Here is a 19640-nt window from a genome sequence, read left to right on the forward strand (position 1 = left end):
CAAAATATTAAAACTAATATTTTAACTGTGCCAGCCCAAAACAATTAACAAAGTGAAAGTGAAAATAAATGATATTGGATGCACACAGTTTTTATTTTTCGATTTAAAAAAAAAAATAACATTATCAATACCTTTATAAAGATATAATAATGCCTTTGCCACACCATAAACAGCAATTATTCAGTCAAGCATTTTATGGACATATAAACTTTAGTAGTCCTGAAATAAATATGTAATATTTAGCTAACATTTATAGCTTTAAAATGTGCAATAGATTTAATACTTTCTTTGTACAAGAGAAAATAAAATCTTTTCAGTACACAGTGCATTATAACAGCACACCTGGGATTCAGTGGTCTTTCTATATGTCCGCTCCTATTTATTATTTTTTCGGTAACTTAAGCTAATGTGAATGTGTTAGTGTCAGTGCCTGACACACAAACGTGATATACTATATCAGAAGGCACTTGTTTTAAATTACTTTCCAAAAGCTTAAGTGTGTATACAAAGGAGAATCATACAAACTATAAAGACCATAAACCCATTTTTCAATAACAAGTGCAATCAAATGTCAGCCTGCATGAACCTGCAATCAATGAGGTCTATAAAGTAAACATTAAGAAATTAAGCTTGCTGATTGTTACTGAATGAACCCCAGTTGCAAATACAGTACCCCTGAATGGTGTTAATGACAGAGTGGCTGTCAGCAGTGTGGTGTCGAGTAGTACAGTATGGAGATTTTTATAGACTGAATTATACAAGCACACTGAGAACATCAGACTACTGTATTATGCTGAACCCACACAGTCAACCCGAGATCAGTTTTTCACACAGTAGCACTCAGGAGAGCTCAAAACTGCAGAAACACTCCCACATCTGGTGTTCTCTGCTTGCTGCACACAATAGCAGATACGACTCAGTCTTCACCTGTGGCAAACGCACCTGATAGAGAGAGAAAGATGTTTGCCAAATCGCAGCTAAATACATGTGGGTACATACAGAGAAAGGCTTTATATTTTAAAGATAAAAATATATCAATATATGGTATTCTTTTTGGCACACACAATATTTAAACTGCATATTTAGAATTTTTTGTGGAACCAAGCACACCAGCAACACAAACATGTCTTAAGACAATACAAAGAATAGATAAAGAATTGAGGCAAAGACTAATTTTTTTAGCCCAGGTAGTATATTCATGCAGTCTATTAATGACAGCCATGTCAGGTAATTACACAGGAGCAAAACTATATCACCTAAAACTGTCTCTGAATAAAATGTCTCTGAGTTAATGTTTGTTCAACAGCATGATAATTAGATTTCAAGCATGCTGTGTACCTTGTGTGCGCTTTTCATATGACTTATGATAGATTTTAGATACACATTAGATTTTTAGCTCTTAAATTTGATATCAATTCTTAGAATTAGTGGTCAGTGCATGAAGGCAAAGTGTAGATGAGATCTTACAACTCACCCTGTGGAAGAGCAGCAGGTGGCGCAGCAGAGGCCTCACTAGTGGGTAATGGCAGGCAGGGGGCACTGATGAGTTCTGCAAACATCAGGTCACCAGATCAGGCATGGAAAGTAGTGTACAGCACAGTATTGTAAAGCACAATGAGGATATATATTGGCTTCATGGTTAGCACTTGCTTTGTTTACTCTTTTAAAGTGTTCCTTATGTTTCAAAATGTTTCATAAGGAATTCACTTATTTAAAGTGCCACTGATTTTATACTTAAAATCGTAAATTGTTTAGTATGTTTAAAACAACAACAAGAAACTACTAAAATGTTTTTATACTAAACATCAGTATCAGTATCAGTATCAGTATCTGTGCATATGCATTGGAAATACATGTGTCCTTTTCCACTGTCTATGCTAATCCCTAAAGTGTACAATCCAGGGATTGTCAAAGTGTGGCCAAGGCCTCTAGGGGTCTGTGAAGCACAGTCAGGGAGTCGGTGATTTTTTTCTTGTATTAAATTACATTAAGGAAAATGTAATTATCAAAGAAAAAATCACCATTATCAAAGTTATTAAATTTAATATTGAGCTTTCATAGTTCTCAGCCCATTTGATTGGTAACTTGAATAAAACATGTTTATTCCAAACCTTATAACTCAAAAACAAGTCCTGTAAAAAATAAAAATGGACTTGATGTGTTCTGTCAGTTCTATCAGTTCTGTCAGTGAACGCATTGGAAACATTCTCAAAAATAAGAAGTCTCAAAAATAAGAAAAAATCCAACAAATCCAGAGTCCTATGTTATTTATAAAAATTGTAGAAATGGTGAAATTTGAAACAGTAAATTAATCAGTCTGACTGTAACATTTTTGCTCATTTTGTACTATGCTGTAACGTATTGTATAATTAGCATAAATGTACCTGTCTTGTTCTCTGCTATTAAATTAAACTTCCTTTTGTTACAAGAAACTACAAATTTAGTCTTGATTGGTAATGTCATTTTCTCAGTGATTTGTTTAATATTAGCCCAACTGTGAATGTTCTTTAAAGATTTAGCTAGCTGACTATTTTAGTAAACAATTTATATGACTGAAACTATTAATTGTCATATTGGCAATAACCATATACTGTATATGTTTTTTTCATGACACCACAGACTTCACAAATAGAGTTCATATGTATTATTCCCTGCAGTAGTTTTTCACAGAATTAGTAATAAATTTGCATTTTTAATGGAAAGAATAACCTGAAACCGAGTCTATCGTTCCTTACAAATGTATTCAATCTTCCAAGAAGAGTTAGTCTTTGAGTTCAGGTATACTTTTGGACATTGTTTTCAATATTGTATTTTAAACAGATGGTACTGCTCCATTCACACAAAAGCAGAGAACGGAAGCTAAGAGGCAGGCTTACATCCCTGAAAGTCTCCAAACAGCAGGCAGGCAGAAAGACAGGTGATGGGTACATACACAGTTCTGTGATCAGATGAAAAAAGCCATTAGTGCAGTCCTGTGGAAAATGGAAACACACATATATACAAGTGTCCTTCTTACATGACTAGGTACTACACTTTAGAAAGGAATGCACAGGCCACTAAGCCACACAACAGGAGAAAGGTCATGCTTTTTCATGCCTGTGTTCGGTGGCATGCACAATGGAAAGTGAGAGCTTGGTGCCTGTTTCGCACATGTAAAGTGTAAGAAGATACTGTAGGGTTCATTTCTTGATGAATAGCTTGTTGGTGTGAAAGTAGGAGGCAGTGAGAGGTAGTTCAGTGCTCTGCTTTCTTGTCACATGACCTGGGTGAGGAGCTGCTTCACACACTCTTTGATTGGCATGTGCTGGTGTAGACCTCGCAGTGGCCTATTCCTGGATGACACAATTATAACTTTTCTCTGGGTAAAGGCTTAAACATAAACATTTATGGCATAACAATGAGCTCTACTGTTATTGTGTGTTGGTGAGTTGGTTTATGTCCATCTAATAAACTTCAGCAAATATTTTGAGCATAAAACAGTAGGTTCCAAATTATAATTTAACTAGATATAATTAAACAGAAGACTTTCTGACTCAAGACCTTTGAACCACAGAATGAAAGTTTCACTTGTTGTCGGTTTTCATTAAATAAACACCTTTAAAAACATTATATTACATCACAGATCTAAAAACAAGGAATGGCCACTGTTATTGCTATTTGACAGAGAAAATACAGTAAATTTCATGGACCCTGCAATAGATCAACATGAGACATTGGCAGTCATAGGCTAAACAAAGAGGCCCAACATTAAATTTCCAAAATTATTCAGCATTTCCATTCCATATGGGTTGTTTGTGTCATTACTTTTTTTTTTTTTTTTTTTTTTTAGCAATCTTTAACTGATTCTACTGGTATAATCTGAATATGTTTTTCATTTAGTGATTCAGACTTATAGTCAAAATAGTTTTAAAATAATGTACTGTTAAAGAACCATTTTTTACATTTTTACAAACTGTATAAAATGGCCTAACCTCATGACTAGTACTAGAACTTCTTCAGTGATCCTGTTTATCCTTTAATAAACATGCTCAAGCAACCAATTCTAAACTAAATAACCAGTTTTTCTTTAAATTATGTAACATTCTCAACTTGTTTAATGGGTTATAGCTTTGTTTCTTGCCTTTGTCCTGCTGGACCTTGAGTCTGTGGATCACGTCATGAAGGGTTTGTACTTCTTGTTTCAGGTCTCTGTTTCTTTGCTCAGCCTCACTCAGTTGCCTGAGAGAACAAGGTCTTCAGTTAGGAAAGGAGTGGAATACTAACAGCAAATTGCAATCAAAATTTAAATAACTGCTATTGAAGATAAGTAGGTTGGAAAGGTTGGAGGACAAAGATGTGGTCTCGGGTCCACACACATGGATATGATCTTGCTTAAACACTCTTGTAATATTTGTATGATATGTAATAATAATATGTATATGTTAAAATATTCTCAGGTTTAACAAAAGTATACAAGCACCTGTTAAGACCCACAAGTATGTGTATATTCATGTATTTTTAGCCTTTATACAAGCAGGTCAGTGGGCCAGTAAGAGCACTGTGGTTTGTAAGGCAATGGGTTAGAAAGAAAAGTAGGGCAGAAAAGGAGCAGACAGGTATGCAAAGCAGGGACAGTGGGATTGGTAGTTTACCTCTGCAGCTCCTGTAGTTGGGTGTTGTTCTGTTCTGTATCTGGTGTCGTTGATGGCTCTACAGTACTGTGTTCAAGGGCCAGAGGAAAATCTGTCTGTGTTGACACCTCATGAGGCTCCCTGACCTGCCACACTTGATTCTGAAATATTAACAGATATGCTCACTAACATCATTTAGAACACCAAAAATAAGTTTCCCCATTGAGGGATGAATAAAGGTACATCTTATCTTATCTTATCTTAAGTTTGTGGCATCCAGTGCTGGTAACACAGGTAATTCAATGCCTTAATATTACATATATACACCCACTCTAGGACAAAGTGGTACTCAGATATGATCTATACTGTAGTCTACGTCTATTTTTATATACCATTTCATATAAAATATTTACAAATTTACAAAGTTTTTAATCATTATCTTTGTTTAACATTGTTTTTGTGTTGCAAGGTTTAAAAGTCAAGATGTGAAGGTGAAATTATATGTGACTAGACTAATGTCACTGCTGATGTTTTCTTGTACCAGTTTCTCCGGCAGGTACAGAGACTCAAGCACTGGCTGCTGGTCAATCTCCATCATGATGTCTTGGCTGCGGTCCACAGCACCTGTTTCTCTGTAAGAGAAAAATGAAAGAATAAAAGAAGCTCACATTCCATGTAGAAGATGACAGTGATGTGGATAAAGTTTAACTGTTTATTTTATTTTTTTTAATCTTCATTAGGTTGCAAAAGCTCTTTCTTTTGGGGACCAGATAATGTAACAACTTAACAAATGTAAACTTAACAAATAAATAATAAATAAGAAAAAACATATGATGTATTCATTATCAATAATGGATTAAATTATTATTATTACAGTGACTTATCACCTGGTAGCTGTATAAGAGTATCCAACAAATGCTAGGTGAATTCCTCTAGGTGCTCTGTCCATTACATCAGTCAGAGTCTCCTATAAAACATATGGGCACACACAGGCATAATCCTAAGATCCCAGTAACCATAGTCTGAAATATTATATTACTAAATACAGTGGATATTTTTGTACTGTTTCACTGAGGCAGTCATCCAGCACATCAAAGTTGGAAGTATCTGTAGCATTGGAGACTTCAGGCCGATAGGGAGCAGGCAACTGGTGCAGGACACTCCACTCGAGCCCACTGAAGAAAGGATGACTCCGGAAATCTGCAGAGCCATTTCTACCCAGCCTCTCATTCCTGTCACATAGCAAACCTGTGATGAGGGCACGTGCCTCCTCTGAAATCTCCACAGAAGATGCAGGGAATTCAAAATAATCCTGTAGGGACACAAATACACACACAAGCCATTATAATCTACCAATTCCAGTTCTCTTCTAATACTTATTAATATCTCTCATAGCAATGTCTCATCATTTACCTGAAAGTGGATTATTTTTGCATAAGTTTCAGACAGTGACTCTGCATAGAAAGGTGTGGTCCCCAGTAGCATTTCATATGCACACACACCAAGAGCCCACCAGTCACACTCTATGCCATAGCCTCCTCCACCTTCTACTGCTCGCAAGATCTCGGGAGACAGGTAGTCTGGAGTACCAACAGCCAGCGAGGAGTGAACCTACACATACACATACATTCAGACACATGTCTCCTCTTTAATCACACACATTTATTAAGTCATCTCAAAAGACAGAACAGAGGTGGCCAGATGATTTTGATAGGTTATGGATAAAGCACTATTGTGTCCCTACCAAGCCATCATCATGCAGTCTTAAACATGACCCAAAGTCCCCCAGTCGCACATGTCCGTCTGCTGTTAGCAGGATGTTATCAGGCTTTACATCTCTAGAGGAAAGAGTAGAGATTTAATACCACACAACATCCTTATACATCCAAATATAACATGAACAAGCATGCATGGGATCTCATAGTCAAAATGTATCAATCAGGATAAAGATACAAATTAATTTCCAAAACATTAGATAGAAAATACCATGGAGAAAACAGAGCACCACAATGACATTAGACACAGGAGAACAGGACATCCCTCTAAAATTGCCAAAGTGAAAAGGCAAAAACTTTTCATTGAGACCTACAGCAACATTAAAGAAGCAGCAGGAATATCTGGCGAGCATTGGTCAGTCTCTTCATGTGACAATTTCTATAGGTTATGGGATTGAGTGGCTAGCTTGATGGAAGCTGTGAAACAGTGGCCTGCCTAACATTTCACAAAACATGAGACAAGATGTGTTATGGTCTGATGAAATCAAGGCAGAACTAATTCTAATATATGTTTCGAAAAAAAGCACAACAGTTTGTCACCCAAAGAACATCGTATCGACAATAGCGCATGGTGGTGGAAACATCATCTTATGTGGAAATTTTAACAAGGGTTTGTAGACTTTTATATCCAGTCTAAATATTTTTCCACTGATAATGATGACAGATTTAAGGTGCTATAAGGTGCTATAGGTAAACAGAACCTTACTGTAATGGCAGGCAAATAAACAGCTGAAACATTTATAGTATACACACAAAATGTAAATTTAAACACAGGTACTTCATAATTTATATATTTTTTATTTATTTACTTTTCATCAATTTATTAATAAACTACTTACAACTTTAAAACAAGTCATTAACATGAACAGTGATTTCAAGTTTCAAGCGAGTACTATCTCAAGTTTTTCAGTCATCAAATTTTAAATTAAAATACTGGGAACGCCACAAACATCCAAGATACACCACTAAACTTTACAAACCAAATAAATTATCTTTTTTCCCAAACTGCTTTTGGTTTTTGTTCAACAATGACATTCATTCCTGTTCCTGTACATGTAAAGAGATCTTAACAGTGCTGTATATCAATCTACTCCATTTCTCACACAAATATACCTGTGGACATAGCCTAGTCTGTGGACTGAGTCAATAGCCATCACCATCTCCGCCAAGTAAAATTGAGCCATGTCTTCTGGAATATGGTCACCAAATTTACTAAGCAATGTCAGCAAGTCTCCACCAACATAGTAATCCATTGCTAAGTACTAATACAAAGAAAAACACAGAAAACACATAATTTATATACAGTGTGTTCGTGACAATTAATATATTTGAAAAGATCCAGCAGAAAAGTTCAGTAGATGGAAAGTGTGATTTATAGCTAAGCATACAAGGTAATTGTCATCTTGGAAGGCATAGTGCAACTCGGTGATCCAGCGACGATCCCCTTTTAGCAAAACCTCCCTTTCCTCCTGATAGCATGCTGTCTGAACATAACGATAGAGAAGAAAATAAAGTACAGGGAGTGAAATACTTAATGATGTGATACTATAGTAAAATGAATAGACCACACAAAAGGCTACGTAAAGTGTTTTACCTCTCCACGCTTCAGCATGTCCCATTTGTTCATTATTTTCAGTGCATAGACCTGTTGAGTAATGCACATTCTAGCCACAGCGACCTGTAACAACCCAACTACATAATCATATGTTCACATTCACTAGATTTGGCCAAATTACATTGTGTATTATACAATAAAAAATCAATGTCTCATATCCTGTACCTCACTGAAGGTCCCCCGGCCGATCACCTTTAAGATGTTGAAATCATCCCTTTTTATGCGGGTCTTCTTCACTTGGCTCACCAGAGGTTCCGCTATGATTGGATAAGAGGAGTGTTATAATGTCTGCTGTGATTGGCTGTCACTTTATTTATATTGCTCTCTATACACGATAAGTATTGTGGCAAAGGTAAATTGCAGGGTTTTGGCCACATGATTGACATAATTTTAGAATAAGTCTATTAAACTAATCCCCAACAAGTCAATGTAAGGAAAACAACACAAAATGGGTTGCTTTTGTAAAATAACTATAGGGTGGTATGACCCCACTTTATTCTATAGTGGTTTACCACTTATTACAATTATGTCTTTATTTTCTAAAAGTTTGTTCCTGCTATTACATTATAACAGCTGTAACTAATAACTCACTTAACAGACAAAAATAAATAGGTTATTTTATTTATAGGTTATATTATATTACTGCCGAAGCTATGTTATTCTGAGCAATCAGAATTAAAAATGCATTCAAATTATAAGCAGTATGTATATAATAGAAGCAGATTAATTAATCATATTGTAACGAGGAGTCGTATGGCTGGTGATCCATTTTCAGCGTATTTATTAACAACTCGGGAACAGACAGGCAAGGTCAAACACGGCAGAAACGATATCGTAGAACAGGCAAAATCAGAAACAACAGAACAGGCAAAATCAGAAATGAAAGAACAGGCAGGAGGTCAGGGCAGGCAGCAAACAATCAGAGAATCAAGGCACAGAAACTGAGTCACAAAACTGAATCAAAATAAACAGGAAACGCTCAGAATGACTGCTAAAGCAAGTCGAGACTTCGCACTGAGGTCAAGTTCAAGTTAGTTTTTCTACATGTCGGCTGATAGTAAACAGGTGGAGTGGCAATTAGACTTCGCGATGGGTGCTGGGATGTGTAGTCCGGAAATGTTTAATATTCCGGGGACGCTTCTTTCTGTTGCTGGTCGGGATGTAAGGCAGGTGCGCTGATCGTGACACATATACTGCATATCTCATGTTCCTTCATATCTTATTTAAATCTCAGCATTATTAAAAGTCATTTTCAAACTACTATAAACTTTATTACATGATAATTTATAACAGGCTTTATGGGTAACAAACCCACATATTATCATGTGATTGCCCCACTTTGCTACCCATGTCTAAAAACCTGGATGTGAAATTTGTTTGATTTTTATTTAAATTTCATTTTAAAATATTTGTATCAAAACTAAACCAAACAAACTACCAACAACTTTCCATACAAGCTTTTGCCATAAGACAAGATAACTGCACTACTATTCTGTGCTTTGGCCAAAGTTCATTTCCCAGCAATAACTTTTGTGCACGTTTACCAAATTTTTTATGACTGTGAATGCATTCTAGGAAGTGACAAGAGGAACCAGAAATGATAAATCAGACATCTGCATGTTGCACCACATTTACAGTCCTGCTGAAATACTTTGATTTTGAAAAATTAATCTTTTGCATCTTTTTACTTAGCAAGCATTATAGAATGATATGCACTTGTAATGTATTTCAGACATCTATCCAATCATCAATGATGGCTAAAAATAAAAGGCATTCTTTTTTTTCCCCAGTGGCTCATTTGATGAAGCCTAACTTGCAGGTATTAGATTAGCTCATTTCTCACTAAGAGTCAAGCATAAGGCAAAATGGTTTCTCGTTAAAAAAGATGTGTTCAGAAATAGAACAGATGATACTAAGAATAGGTTGGACTGCCTAAGACTTTTTTAAGGCAAGTTTTTCCAGTGCCTTGGATCGTAGACTCATACACACAGACACACACATACATGAGAGGAATGTGAGAGCAAGGCAACAGTGTAAACTGTTTTAGTGGAAAGAAGTTTCCAGAAGTGTTTCTCCCATGTCCCAAACACTTCTCACAATAGTAACTGACGCAGAAGAGCAGTGGGACAAACCTCATATCATGGGTACAGAGAATGGAAGAGATTTTGGATATAGGCAAGTTAAAAGAAGTTTGAGAAAGAGAGATAAACTGAGAAAGGTTTCATTAAAGAGAAGATGAGATAACACAGAGAGGGTAAGGGGGGTTTGGAACAGAAAGAAAGAATGTTTTGGATAAAGTCTACACAATTTCACCACTCCCATAGCCAGAGGTGTTTATAAAGTGATTTAAATGTGTTGAAGTAATGACTTGATACTTATGTAACATAGTTGTACTTTGAACTTTGTACAAAGCACAAGTGTTTCATAATGCTTATCTTTTTACTTTGCTTAAAATTTAACAAGTAGACCCTCTGTGCTGTTTTTGCCTTTTGCAAAAAGAGACGGAGACATCAACAAGGTAAGGTAAGCAGAAAACTGATCTGTCCTGTGTCCTGCCCAGATAAAGCTTTGGGACATCTACTAATTCTTAATTATATGATGTCTGTTGAATTCTCAAATCTGTTTGGTAAGAAAGTGTTGAATTATTCTGTAATAGCCTATTTACAGAGAGGTGTATGATGAGAAAAGAGCATTGAGAAAAAGAGAGTTCTGATTACAAATTATTTAACATAAATAATAAAAGAAATTTTGCAGTGGACATACCGCAACAATAAATTTTAATATTTATGGTTAAAATGTGCAATATATTATTCATTAATAAAAAATAAAAAAATAAATAAAAACTTGATGAGAACCAATTTTTGGCAAATCACTGTAGAAACACTAAAGGATTCCATTATATTTGATTCCTTATGTAAAACAGGTTTTCTATCCCTAGCCAACTCTGAGACATCAACTTTGAGAAACCATGCATATCTCCTTCTTTGTCAAGCTTCATATGTTACTCCTAAGATTCCACTGATCCTGACTGCTTCTGCTCTCGAAACCTGCCTGATTCATCTTGATGCTCTACAGTACTTATGGTCTGGGTTTCCATCACTTGGAGGCCACTCACTACTGCTGACGATGGGATTACTATGAACTATTACTACATGGGATTACTTTGAACTTTACCACTTACAAACCATAGAGATGGCTTTAGACTGCAATTGCCAACAGTTTTGCTCTCAAGTCTACTGTATCAGTGAACAGTTGAGAATTTCAACAATATATACTTCATGTTATAACTGAAATGAATTTCCTAGTTGTACTTTTGTTATCATATAGTACACAGATATAGAAGTTCAGTTATTTTATATTCACACTGGTTGTCACCCAGATGAGGTTAGGTTCACTTGTGAGATTGGAATCATCTCTATCATCAATATCAATGGAATCATCACTATCATCATTTTTCATTGCCACTGTCAACTTCTGGCTTGCTTATTAGGAATAAATTAAAATTTAATGTAATTTATATGTTGAATTATTATAAAGTTCTGTGTAGCTACATTGTGACAATAAGCACTGTTAATATCACTATACAATTAAAATGAATTAAATATATATTTAAGCAAAGCACTGTGGAAATGTTTTCATATACATTTTAACTGTGCATCAACTTCCTGCAAAGATGGTGTTGAGAAAGAGGCCAGTGGTAAGAGTCAGTCTGCATAAAGCTGTCAATACATTACATAACACTTAAATGGTTTAAACTGTCTAAAAAACTAGAGATTGAACAACAGCTAGACAAGAGAACTCTTGAGCTGAGCTGAGTTACCTAAGGGAAACAAAAACAAACATGCAGTGCTAGCTAATCATAAATTATGTACAACTTTAAGAAGAAATGACACTGTGCTTCAGTAGCACAGAAAACCCACCTGAAATGTGACAATGTGTAAAGACAATACTGTACATGTTTGGTTAATTGTTCAAAAATATTTTCTTGCTACTTTGCTGATAATTTTCATGTCGTAATGATTGTATTGACAATGATAATATTCAGGATGTTGGTTGATAGCAAGCTGTTTAAAAAGTGAGTAGGTAAATTTCAAGAAACAATGCAGAAAATGGGAATAGTAATATCATTTTAGGAAATGTTCAAGATTATTAGCTGGAAAGAAAGCAACCATATAGAAGAGAAGGGTTTAATCTATGACAGGTCCTCACAGTGTTGTTTTATGTTATGGCTGTTGCTAAGATACACAGCAACCTGATTGCATTTATTGCGTGAGAAGAGAACTGAGTAATGATTTCTGATCAAACATGAGAAGTATGGCATGAGTCACTCATGAGCATATAGATTAAAAAAAGTTATGTACTTGCCTAAATCCCTGCTGGAGAAAATAACCCATTTCTAATCAATAATTGAATGAGTGGTGATGTTTTACACCATGTAATAAATTTACTGAGACTCAATTTGCACCAATGTTTTTTTATCACTTAGCTACAATACACACACACACACACACACACACACACACACACACACACACACACACACACACACACACACACACACACACACACACACAGTCTGTATGAGTGATGTGTATACATGTGAGTGAATTCTTATTGACTTATAAAAAGAAAGAAAATGGTCTGTACATACAATATGAGGGAAGCACATTTTGACTCGGTTTACATAGAGAAGGAATCAATGTGCATGTATGTGTATAATAAATTTATTTCTTTTGTAACTACAGAAAGAAAATATGCTGAAATAAATGCTTAGATTTAATGTAATCACCAGCAGGATAAAGACTATGCACATATGTGATCTTTGATCATGATATATGCGAAGATGACACATAGCAAATTTTCATTCGTTTTTTTATTTTAACTATTTGTATTGTGTATCATCCGATTTTTTTTCTTTTATCTAATACTACATTTTAATAGAAAAATCTTTCAGCTACATTTTTAAACAACCACATTTCTCTGTTATATCAAATTTGTCATTAGGTGTCATTAGGTGTTTTAGCATCAGATTGCATTATTCTTAACAAAAATTTTTTTTAGCAGATAAGCATTGAGAACAAGACCCAAGATTTGTATTACCAAGACAGTTTGTATTGTGACAGCCAGCATTTAGCATAGCTAAAATCATGCTAACTAATATTTGAAAGATTAGGTATGAAGCTGTTGGTTAGCCTTAGCTATTGTTTCCTCTCATTCCCTGGTTTACCATGAGTAAATAAAATAAGTGAGTGGTTTATTGCATTTCTGTGAATCTTTCTTATAGAGTTTACACTTTTTTACTTTAACTTAAGTTCAAAGTTGCAGGTGTGCAATATTAATATAAACTAAACAAATAATGCTTGAACTTTCACTATTGTGTATAAAGCTGAACAACTCAAGATGTGCTACAGTAACGTTCCTATTCACATCTGCTATAAAACATGCCACTCTTCATAAACCATACTTATTGCCTTCAACTAAACATAGCACTAAACATTTTTTGATAGTTCTCTAACCAGAGCACTTATCCTAATAGCCATAGCCAATCAGCTTCTTCATTGGGGGTGGTGACAAAGACATGATGCTGATGTTGAGGCCTTGGCATGCTTGTGGAAAGTTAAGTTACTCCACACCCTTCCTCCTGTTTACCACTTCCCCTCTTCTGTGGAACAAAAACCTGCCAGTCATATAATTTACAATATCTCTGTAACAGGTATAATGCCAATGAATCCCACTTGCTCTTCTCTCTATTCATCACATACCTAAACAAGTTTTCTAAGCCTATTGGTTGACTGGCTATGTACTGGCAGCTGACACTATGTGGGAGCCCGAGACTCAGTTGTAACTTAAGCAAAAAATAACTCAGCCTTTGTTGGGGCTTTGTAATGTCCAGTGGCCACTGCTATTCTAGCACCTGTTAGATATCCAGTGATTCAGCCGTTCTGGCATTGTGCCATCTTTTAAATATGCACACACATGCAGTCAACCATATCATTGTTTAAAGTGTCTTTACAAGCAGCCTATATTAACTGTACATGTAGAGCATAACAGTACCCGAGAGTGTTTGAGGACAAGTGTGTTCCTGTGCCTGTTCCCGTGTGTGTTTATTCTGGCTATATCTGCTGCTTCTCCCTCATGAACTCATAAAGTCATGGCCAACAGACCTCCATGTACGGAATGACCAGAGTAGTGTGTTTTTTGTGTATCTAGGTGGCACAAATGGATGTGGCAGGGGCACCTAATTTTGTCATAAACCAATTGACACTTTAGTTTAAATCTCTGGGTAAGTCATTAGTTTTTGTTTCTTTAGCTACTTAGCACAGTGAGAAACTAATTATTAATGTGTTATTATTAACGCTATGCCTACATTAAAACCCATCCTAACCTTAACCTCAGCATCCAACAGGAAACATCTGTCTCTCTCAGGTTTTAAATAAATAGCAGCTTTTTGAAAACAGTTTTCTTTGCCTCGATGAGTCAAAATTGTAAGATCCTTGTGATGATATTTTTTTTCATGACAATAATATTAAATACATTGCCCCCATCCAACACAAACACACACACAAACAAGTTAAACACAGTTAACACACACAGTTAAAGAGTCTTTTGATAATCCCTGAAGTTCTGGGACACGTTGTAAATTTGGAATATTCTCTATCACATGACTACATCAACTCAGAACAGTGTTCCCTTTCATGACCTTGTGTTCAAGTTCACCTCCCAGCTACATCCTTCCTGAGCCCACTGGAGCTCAACACACTTACCAAGCAACAAAACACACACACACACACACACACACACACACACACACACACACACACACACACACACACACACACACACACACACACACACACACACACACACACACAGAGGCAGCACTACTGACCCCATTGTAGGAAGCGCCTGATGTATCTATCTCTGGTCGTATCGGAACACTGGAACTCCTCGTAGACTCCGACCAGCAGGTCAAGTAGCGTCTGAAGTCCCACAGGACTATGAACCGAGCTCCCCACTGTCACACCAGGCTCCTTCAGCATCTTCTCTCTGGACATTGGGGCCTCTCGGGACCCGGGGCCCGTGGACATAATGGCACACCACAGCTTACAGTACTGTATGTGCTGAGCTGCAGCTCTATTCCATAGCCTCAAATAAAAGACACTCCCTATTCACTCAGTCTTATAAATATGTACACTAGCACTTACCTCAAAACATACTGCACATACTTTAATACACTTACCCAGTCTTTAGTTTGCCCTGTTGTTTTTCATGCCCCTCACAACTCAACAACTCAACCTCTCTCTCTCTCTCTCTCTCTCTCTCTCTCTCTCTCTCTCTCTCTCTCTCTCTCTCTCTCTATCTCTCTCTCTCTCTCTCTGTCTCTTGCACCATTTGCTGTTGTTGCCTTATTCTTCTCCTGTGGCGTCTCCCGTTTGTCCACTAGGCATTGATTCCAGCTCTGGCTCAAGCCCTTTTTTGGTGTGTGACTCCCTCCCCCTTGTTTCCTTTCTCTCTCTCTCTCTCTCTCTCTCTCTCTCTCTCTCTCTCTCTCTCTCTCTCTCTCTCTCTCTCTCTCTCTCTCTCTCTCTCTCTGACTTCTCCCTATCTATCAGGTACTGTGTGTTTGGTTTCATTTATTTTTCGTTGTAAGAGTTCCTCTTCTAAATGTCCATCTAGAACTTCCTAGTTGCATGAGGGTTTCCTGTTCTATTACCTTCCTGAAAACCACATATTTAGTGTGACTCACTTTTTAATCCAGATGCATGCTTCCCTGCTCTTCATCAAATCTTCATCATAGTTGTCCAGTTTTCAGCTTGTCACTACTGACAGCTCTGCACCCTTTGTCCTGTGGTGGGTCTGTCCTAAACAGCTGTTGCTCTTGATTATCTCAGAGGGCAGAACTTTCACTCTCTGGTTCTCTCTCTCTCTCTCTCTCCCTCTCTCTCTCTCTCTCTCTCTCTCTCTCTCTCTCTCTCTCTCTCTCTCTCTCTCTCTCTCTCACACACACACACACACACACACACACACACACACACACACACACACACACACACACACACACACACACCTAACATGTTACCCTCCCTCTGTTGTACTTTTTACAACACATTAACTCGTCTCCCCTCCCTTTTTCTTTCTCTGTTTATTAATACTTTGCCCTTTCTCTTCGATTGCTGCATGTAAAACATCTTATTTCCCCCCCACTATGAGACTGGAGAGCATCATGCTGTGACTCTTTCACAGCTTTAGATTTAGATTAGATTGTTATTTACTTCATAGCACTTTGAAATTTTAATGTTTTACACATTCCTGTTTTTGCACTTCACTAAATAATAATGCTATATAATAAACAGAATAATTTAAATTAGTACAAAGGTGGAGTTTTAATCAGATATAAAAAAAAAAAACCCAAAACAATTTAGATAATTATTAGATAGAAATGCTACCTAACTCTTTACACTTAATTCTAAAATGATCAGATTAAGTTACATATGAAGTGAGTATCATTCAGTTATATATAGCTAAATTTGCATCCACATAGTCTGTTCGAAGTCCAGAGAACTGTAACTGATAAAAAAAAATGGAGCTGGTGATTTCATTGCCTTCTGTTTGTTTGAAAAGGCAAAAAAGAAGGAATTAGCTTAGTGCTAGCTACTAAGCATGCCTAAAGGTGTTGTTATTTGCAAGGGAAATAAGTTCACAAAAGTGCACATGGATTTTTGAAACTGAAAGCAAAATTCAGGGTTAATGGAATATCCCTTGTTTATGAAAACTGCCCACCTAATCATAGGACTGCAACAGGAAAAAAAACCCTGTTTTTTGTGCTCTACATGATGCTATGGTGCTCTCTAGTGTTCTGATGATCATGAAATTATTAACTGGGCAAGTTTTTCTCCTTTTATATGTTAATGAATATCATGTACACAGACAAAGAAAAGCTGAATGTTTGTTATGAGCTTAGGTCCTCTGCTATATTTGCATGCCATTTTCATCTCAGCGGCCTCAACAGGGAATCTCAAGCTATTTGAGTAACACATAATGATGTAAAGATGGATATTTATGAAAATGAGCAAACATGAAGCAGCTCACTGTTTCATGTCTTGTGCAATCCTTATAAAGAAACCCTTTCTAAAAGACCCCTGAGTCTGAAGAACTGAAGGTTCTTTTTTCACTGTTTCTAATGAATGAATGAATTCAATGAAAACATAATTTAAATGACAGCATATTCAAATGTATTGAGATAAGATTTAAAGCTACTCAGTATCAGAGAGTACAACATAAACAATTGCAGAGAAGCAGCATCACATACACTGCCAGAGTCGGAAAGTGACCCGTAGATAAAGCCATGGTCATTTTAATACTGGTTGATAGGAATGCAATTGTTAAAAAATCATAACCTTTAGGAACATTTACTGCAATTTTATAAAAGCATAAAAGGCACACATCTAACATTTGTTTTGCTTGTGGATAAGCCAGTGCCAATGTGACATAATATGTTTGGGCAAGAACGTTTGGAAAGCTTGCTAAAAATAACAGTTAAATAATATTTTCAGCTCAACAGATAGATTAGTGTAATCCAAAAGAGATTTTAAAAAGAAAACCTTACTCAGTAACTCATTATTTTATTCAATCATTCATTTTCAGTAATTGCTTTATCCTGGTCAAGGTGATGTTTGATTCAGAGAGGATCTCATAAATCCTGGCAATGAGCGCCATACACCATTAAAATGTAGACTCATCAGTTCACCTAAAAAGGTTTGAGTAATCCAGAGAACCAAGAGGAAGCCCATGTGATCACTGTGAGAACATGAGAAATAATGTAAAATGTTTATCAATATAAACTGAATACGAATTTTGTCTCATGTATCAAAGGAATATAAATTAAGTGATCAATTCCTAATGTTAATAAAATAAAAATACCACAATGTTGTTGCACATTTTTGCATATTATTTAAGTATACATTAATTATAATGCCTTATAGAATTTCTGTGTCAAACTGCACCTACTGTAGATACATGACCTTGTTATTACATGACAAATTAAGAGAAAAAGCTCTATAGATTTAAAACAGATCAAAGAGGCATTGATGCAAGTGAAGCCCATCATTATGCTAAAAAAACAACAGACTTATAAGAGAGACAGAAGAAAGTTTAGGAGTTGAAAAATCGATTCTTTAAAAGAAGTACTTCACAGGTTAGCCACAGCTCACCTGTGCTCGGCTGAGCAACACCTAAAGGCCTATCAGAACATGGGAAAAAACTTGATTGCAGAATTCCTGCATATCCTGAAGTATATGCCATACAGTAGGTACAGGTAGGCATATCAATGTTTAAATTCAAATTCAAATTTTAATTATTTTTTTTTTACAATTGACATTTTCAGTCTCATTGCAGCTTTACAGAACATAAACATAGAACAAAATGTTATTATAAATAATAATATAAAGATTAATAATAAAAAAGGTTTAAGTCTACAATCATGAAACACCTTCATAAATGTAAATACAGAGGCTTTACCTCAAGATGCAAACTATTTTTAACACTCAAGGACAGAAAGACCAAATTAGGCTTTACTTTAAAAAAATTTATAAAAAACATTTTATAAAGTCTGACCAGTTCCAGAACAAGAATCACTGGACAGATGAATCCAAGATTAACTTATGCCAGAATTACGAGTAGAGAGGAGCATGGAGAATAAAAGGAAGGGCTCATGATCCAAAGCATAACACATCATCTGTCAAACATGGTGGAAAATTTGTTTTGACATGTGTATGTGTCAAATGTATAAAAAAAAATCTGGCTGACTGGTGTTTTTTGATAATGTGACTGCTGATAGAAGTAGCAGAATGAATTCTGAAATATATAGAGATATACAGTACTTTCACAGTAGAGATGGACAATGACCTAAAACAAACCATGAAAGCAACCCAAGAGCTTGTTAAAGCAGAGAAATGTAATATTCAGTCATCAGGAAGTTTTTCACTTACTCGAGACAAAAGAGAAAGTAATGGTTATGTTTTTTATTTCCAGACTTTAGGCAGTCAAAATTTGCAAAGTATTTGCATCCAAGTTCTAAAAAAAATTAATATGTTTGCTTGCCCAGTTAGGTTTGTGCCTGGAAAAATAGAGAGGTTGTGGAAAAAAATGGCTGTACAGTAATTCCTAAATTGTTAATTACAAATACTGTCACTATTTATATGTTTATAGTTGAGTAGAACTAGATTCATAGATTTTATATAGACTAGAAGAAAGTGAGTATATATTAAAAAGGTCTACCACAGCGGTGTTGAGGAACTTTGGTCCACTCATCTTTGCAGTATTGTTGTAATTCAGCCACATTGGAGGGTTTTCGAGCATGAACCGCCTCAGGTCATGCCACAGCATCTCAATAGGATTCAGGTCAGGACTTTAACTAGGCCACTCCAAAGTCTTTATTTTGTTTTTCTTCAGCCATTCAGAGGTGGATTTGCTGGTGTGTTTTGTATCATTGTCCTGCTGCAGAACCCAAGTTCACTTTAGCTTGAGGTCACGAACAGATGGCCACACATTGTCCTGCAGAACTCATGGTTCCATTCACAGCAGGTCTTCCAGGTCCTGAAGCAGTAAAACAGCCCCAGACCATCACACTACCGCCACCAT

The 19640-nt window shown here is 36.1% G+C and overlaps 1 protein-coding gene across 7 annotated transcripts; it reads right to left on the reverse strand.

Annotated features, from left to right (window-relative positions):
* Positions 1-69: 69 nt before the first annotated feature.
* LOC113644802 (myotonin-protein kinase) lies at positions 70-15925 on the reverse strand. 7 transcript variants are annotated; one of them, XM_047804580.1, is made up of 16 exons: positions 15748-15924; positions 14890-15146; positions 8166-8257; positions 7980-8063; positions 7774-7869; positions 7499-7647; positions 6355-6448; positions 6024-6221; positions 5674-5922; positions 5498-5577; positions 5152-5242; positions 4632-4771; positions 4121-4218; positions 2877-2938; positions 1475-1549; positions 70-942 (listed from the first exon to the last, which is right to left on the reverse strand). In XM_047804580.1, exons 1-16 carry the CDS (start codon positions 15780-15782, stop codon positions 841-843), a joined length of 1902 nt encoding a protein of 633 aa, XP_047660536.1. In that variant the 5' UTR covers positions 15783-15924; the 3' UTR covers positions 70-840. The 7 variants fall into 7 exon arrangements, 6 of the variants coding, with proteins under 6 accessions (XP_047660536.1, XP_027005724.2, XP_047660537.1 ...); XM_027149923.2 differs by having other exon boundaries at positions 15241-15887; XM_047804581.1 differs by lacking the exon at positions 2877-2938 and having other exon boundaries at positions 15748-15925.
* Positions 15926-19640: the final 3715 nt, after the last annotated feature.

The sequence above is a fragment of the Tachysurus fulvidraco genome, chromosome 20 (assembly GCF_022655615.1).
Source record: "Tachysurus fulvidraco isolate hzauxx_2018 chromosome 20, HZAU_PFXX_2.0, whole genome shotgun sequence".
In the NCBI taxonomy this organism is placed as follows: domain Eukaryota; kingdom Metazoa; phylum Chordata; class Actinopteri; order Siluriformes; family Bagridae; genus Tachysurus; species Tachysurus fulvidraco.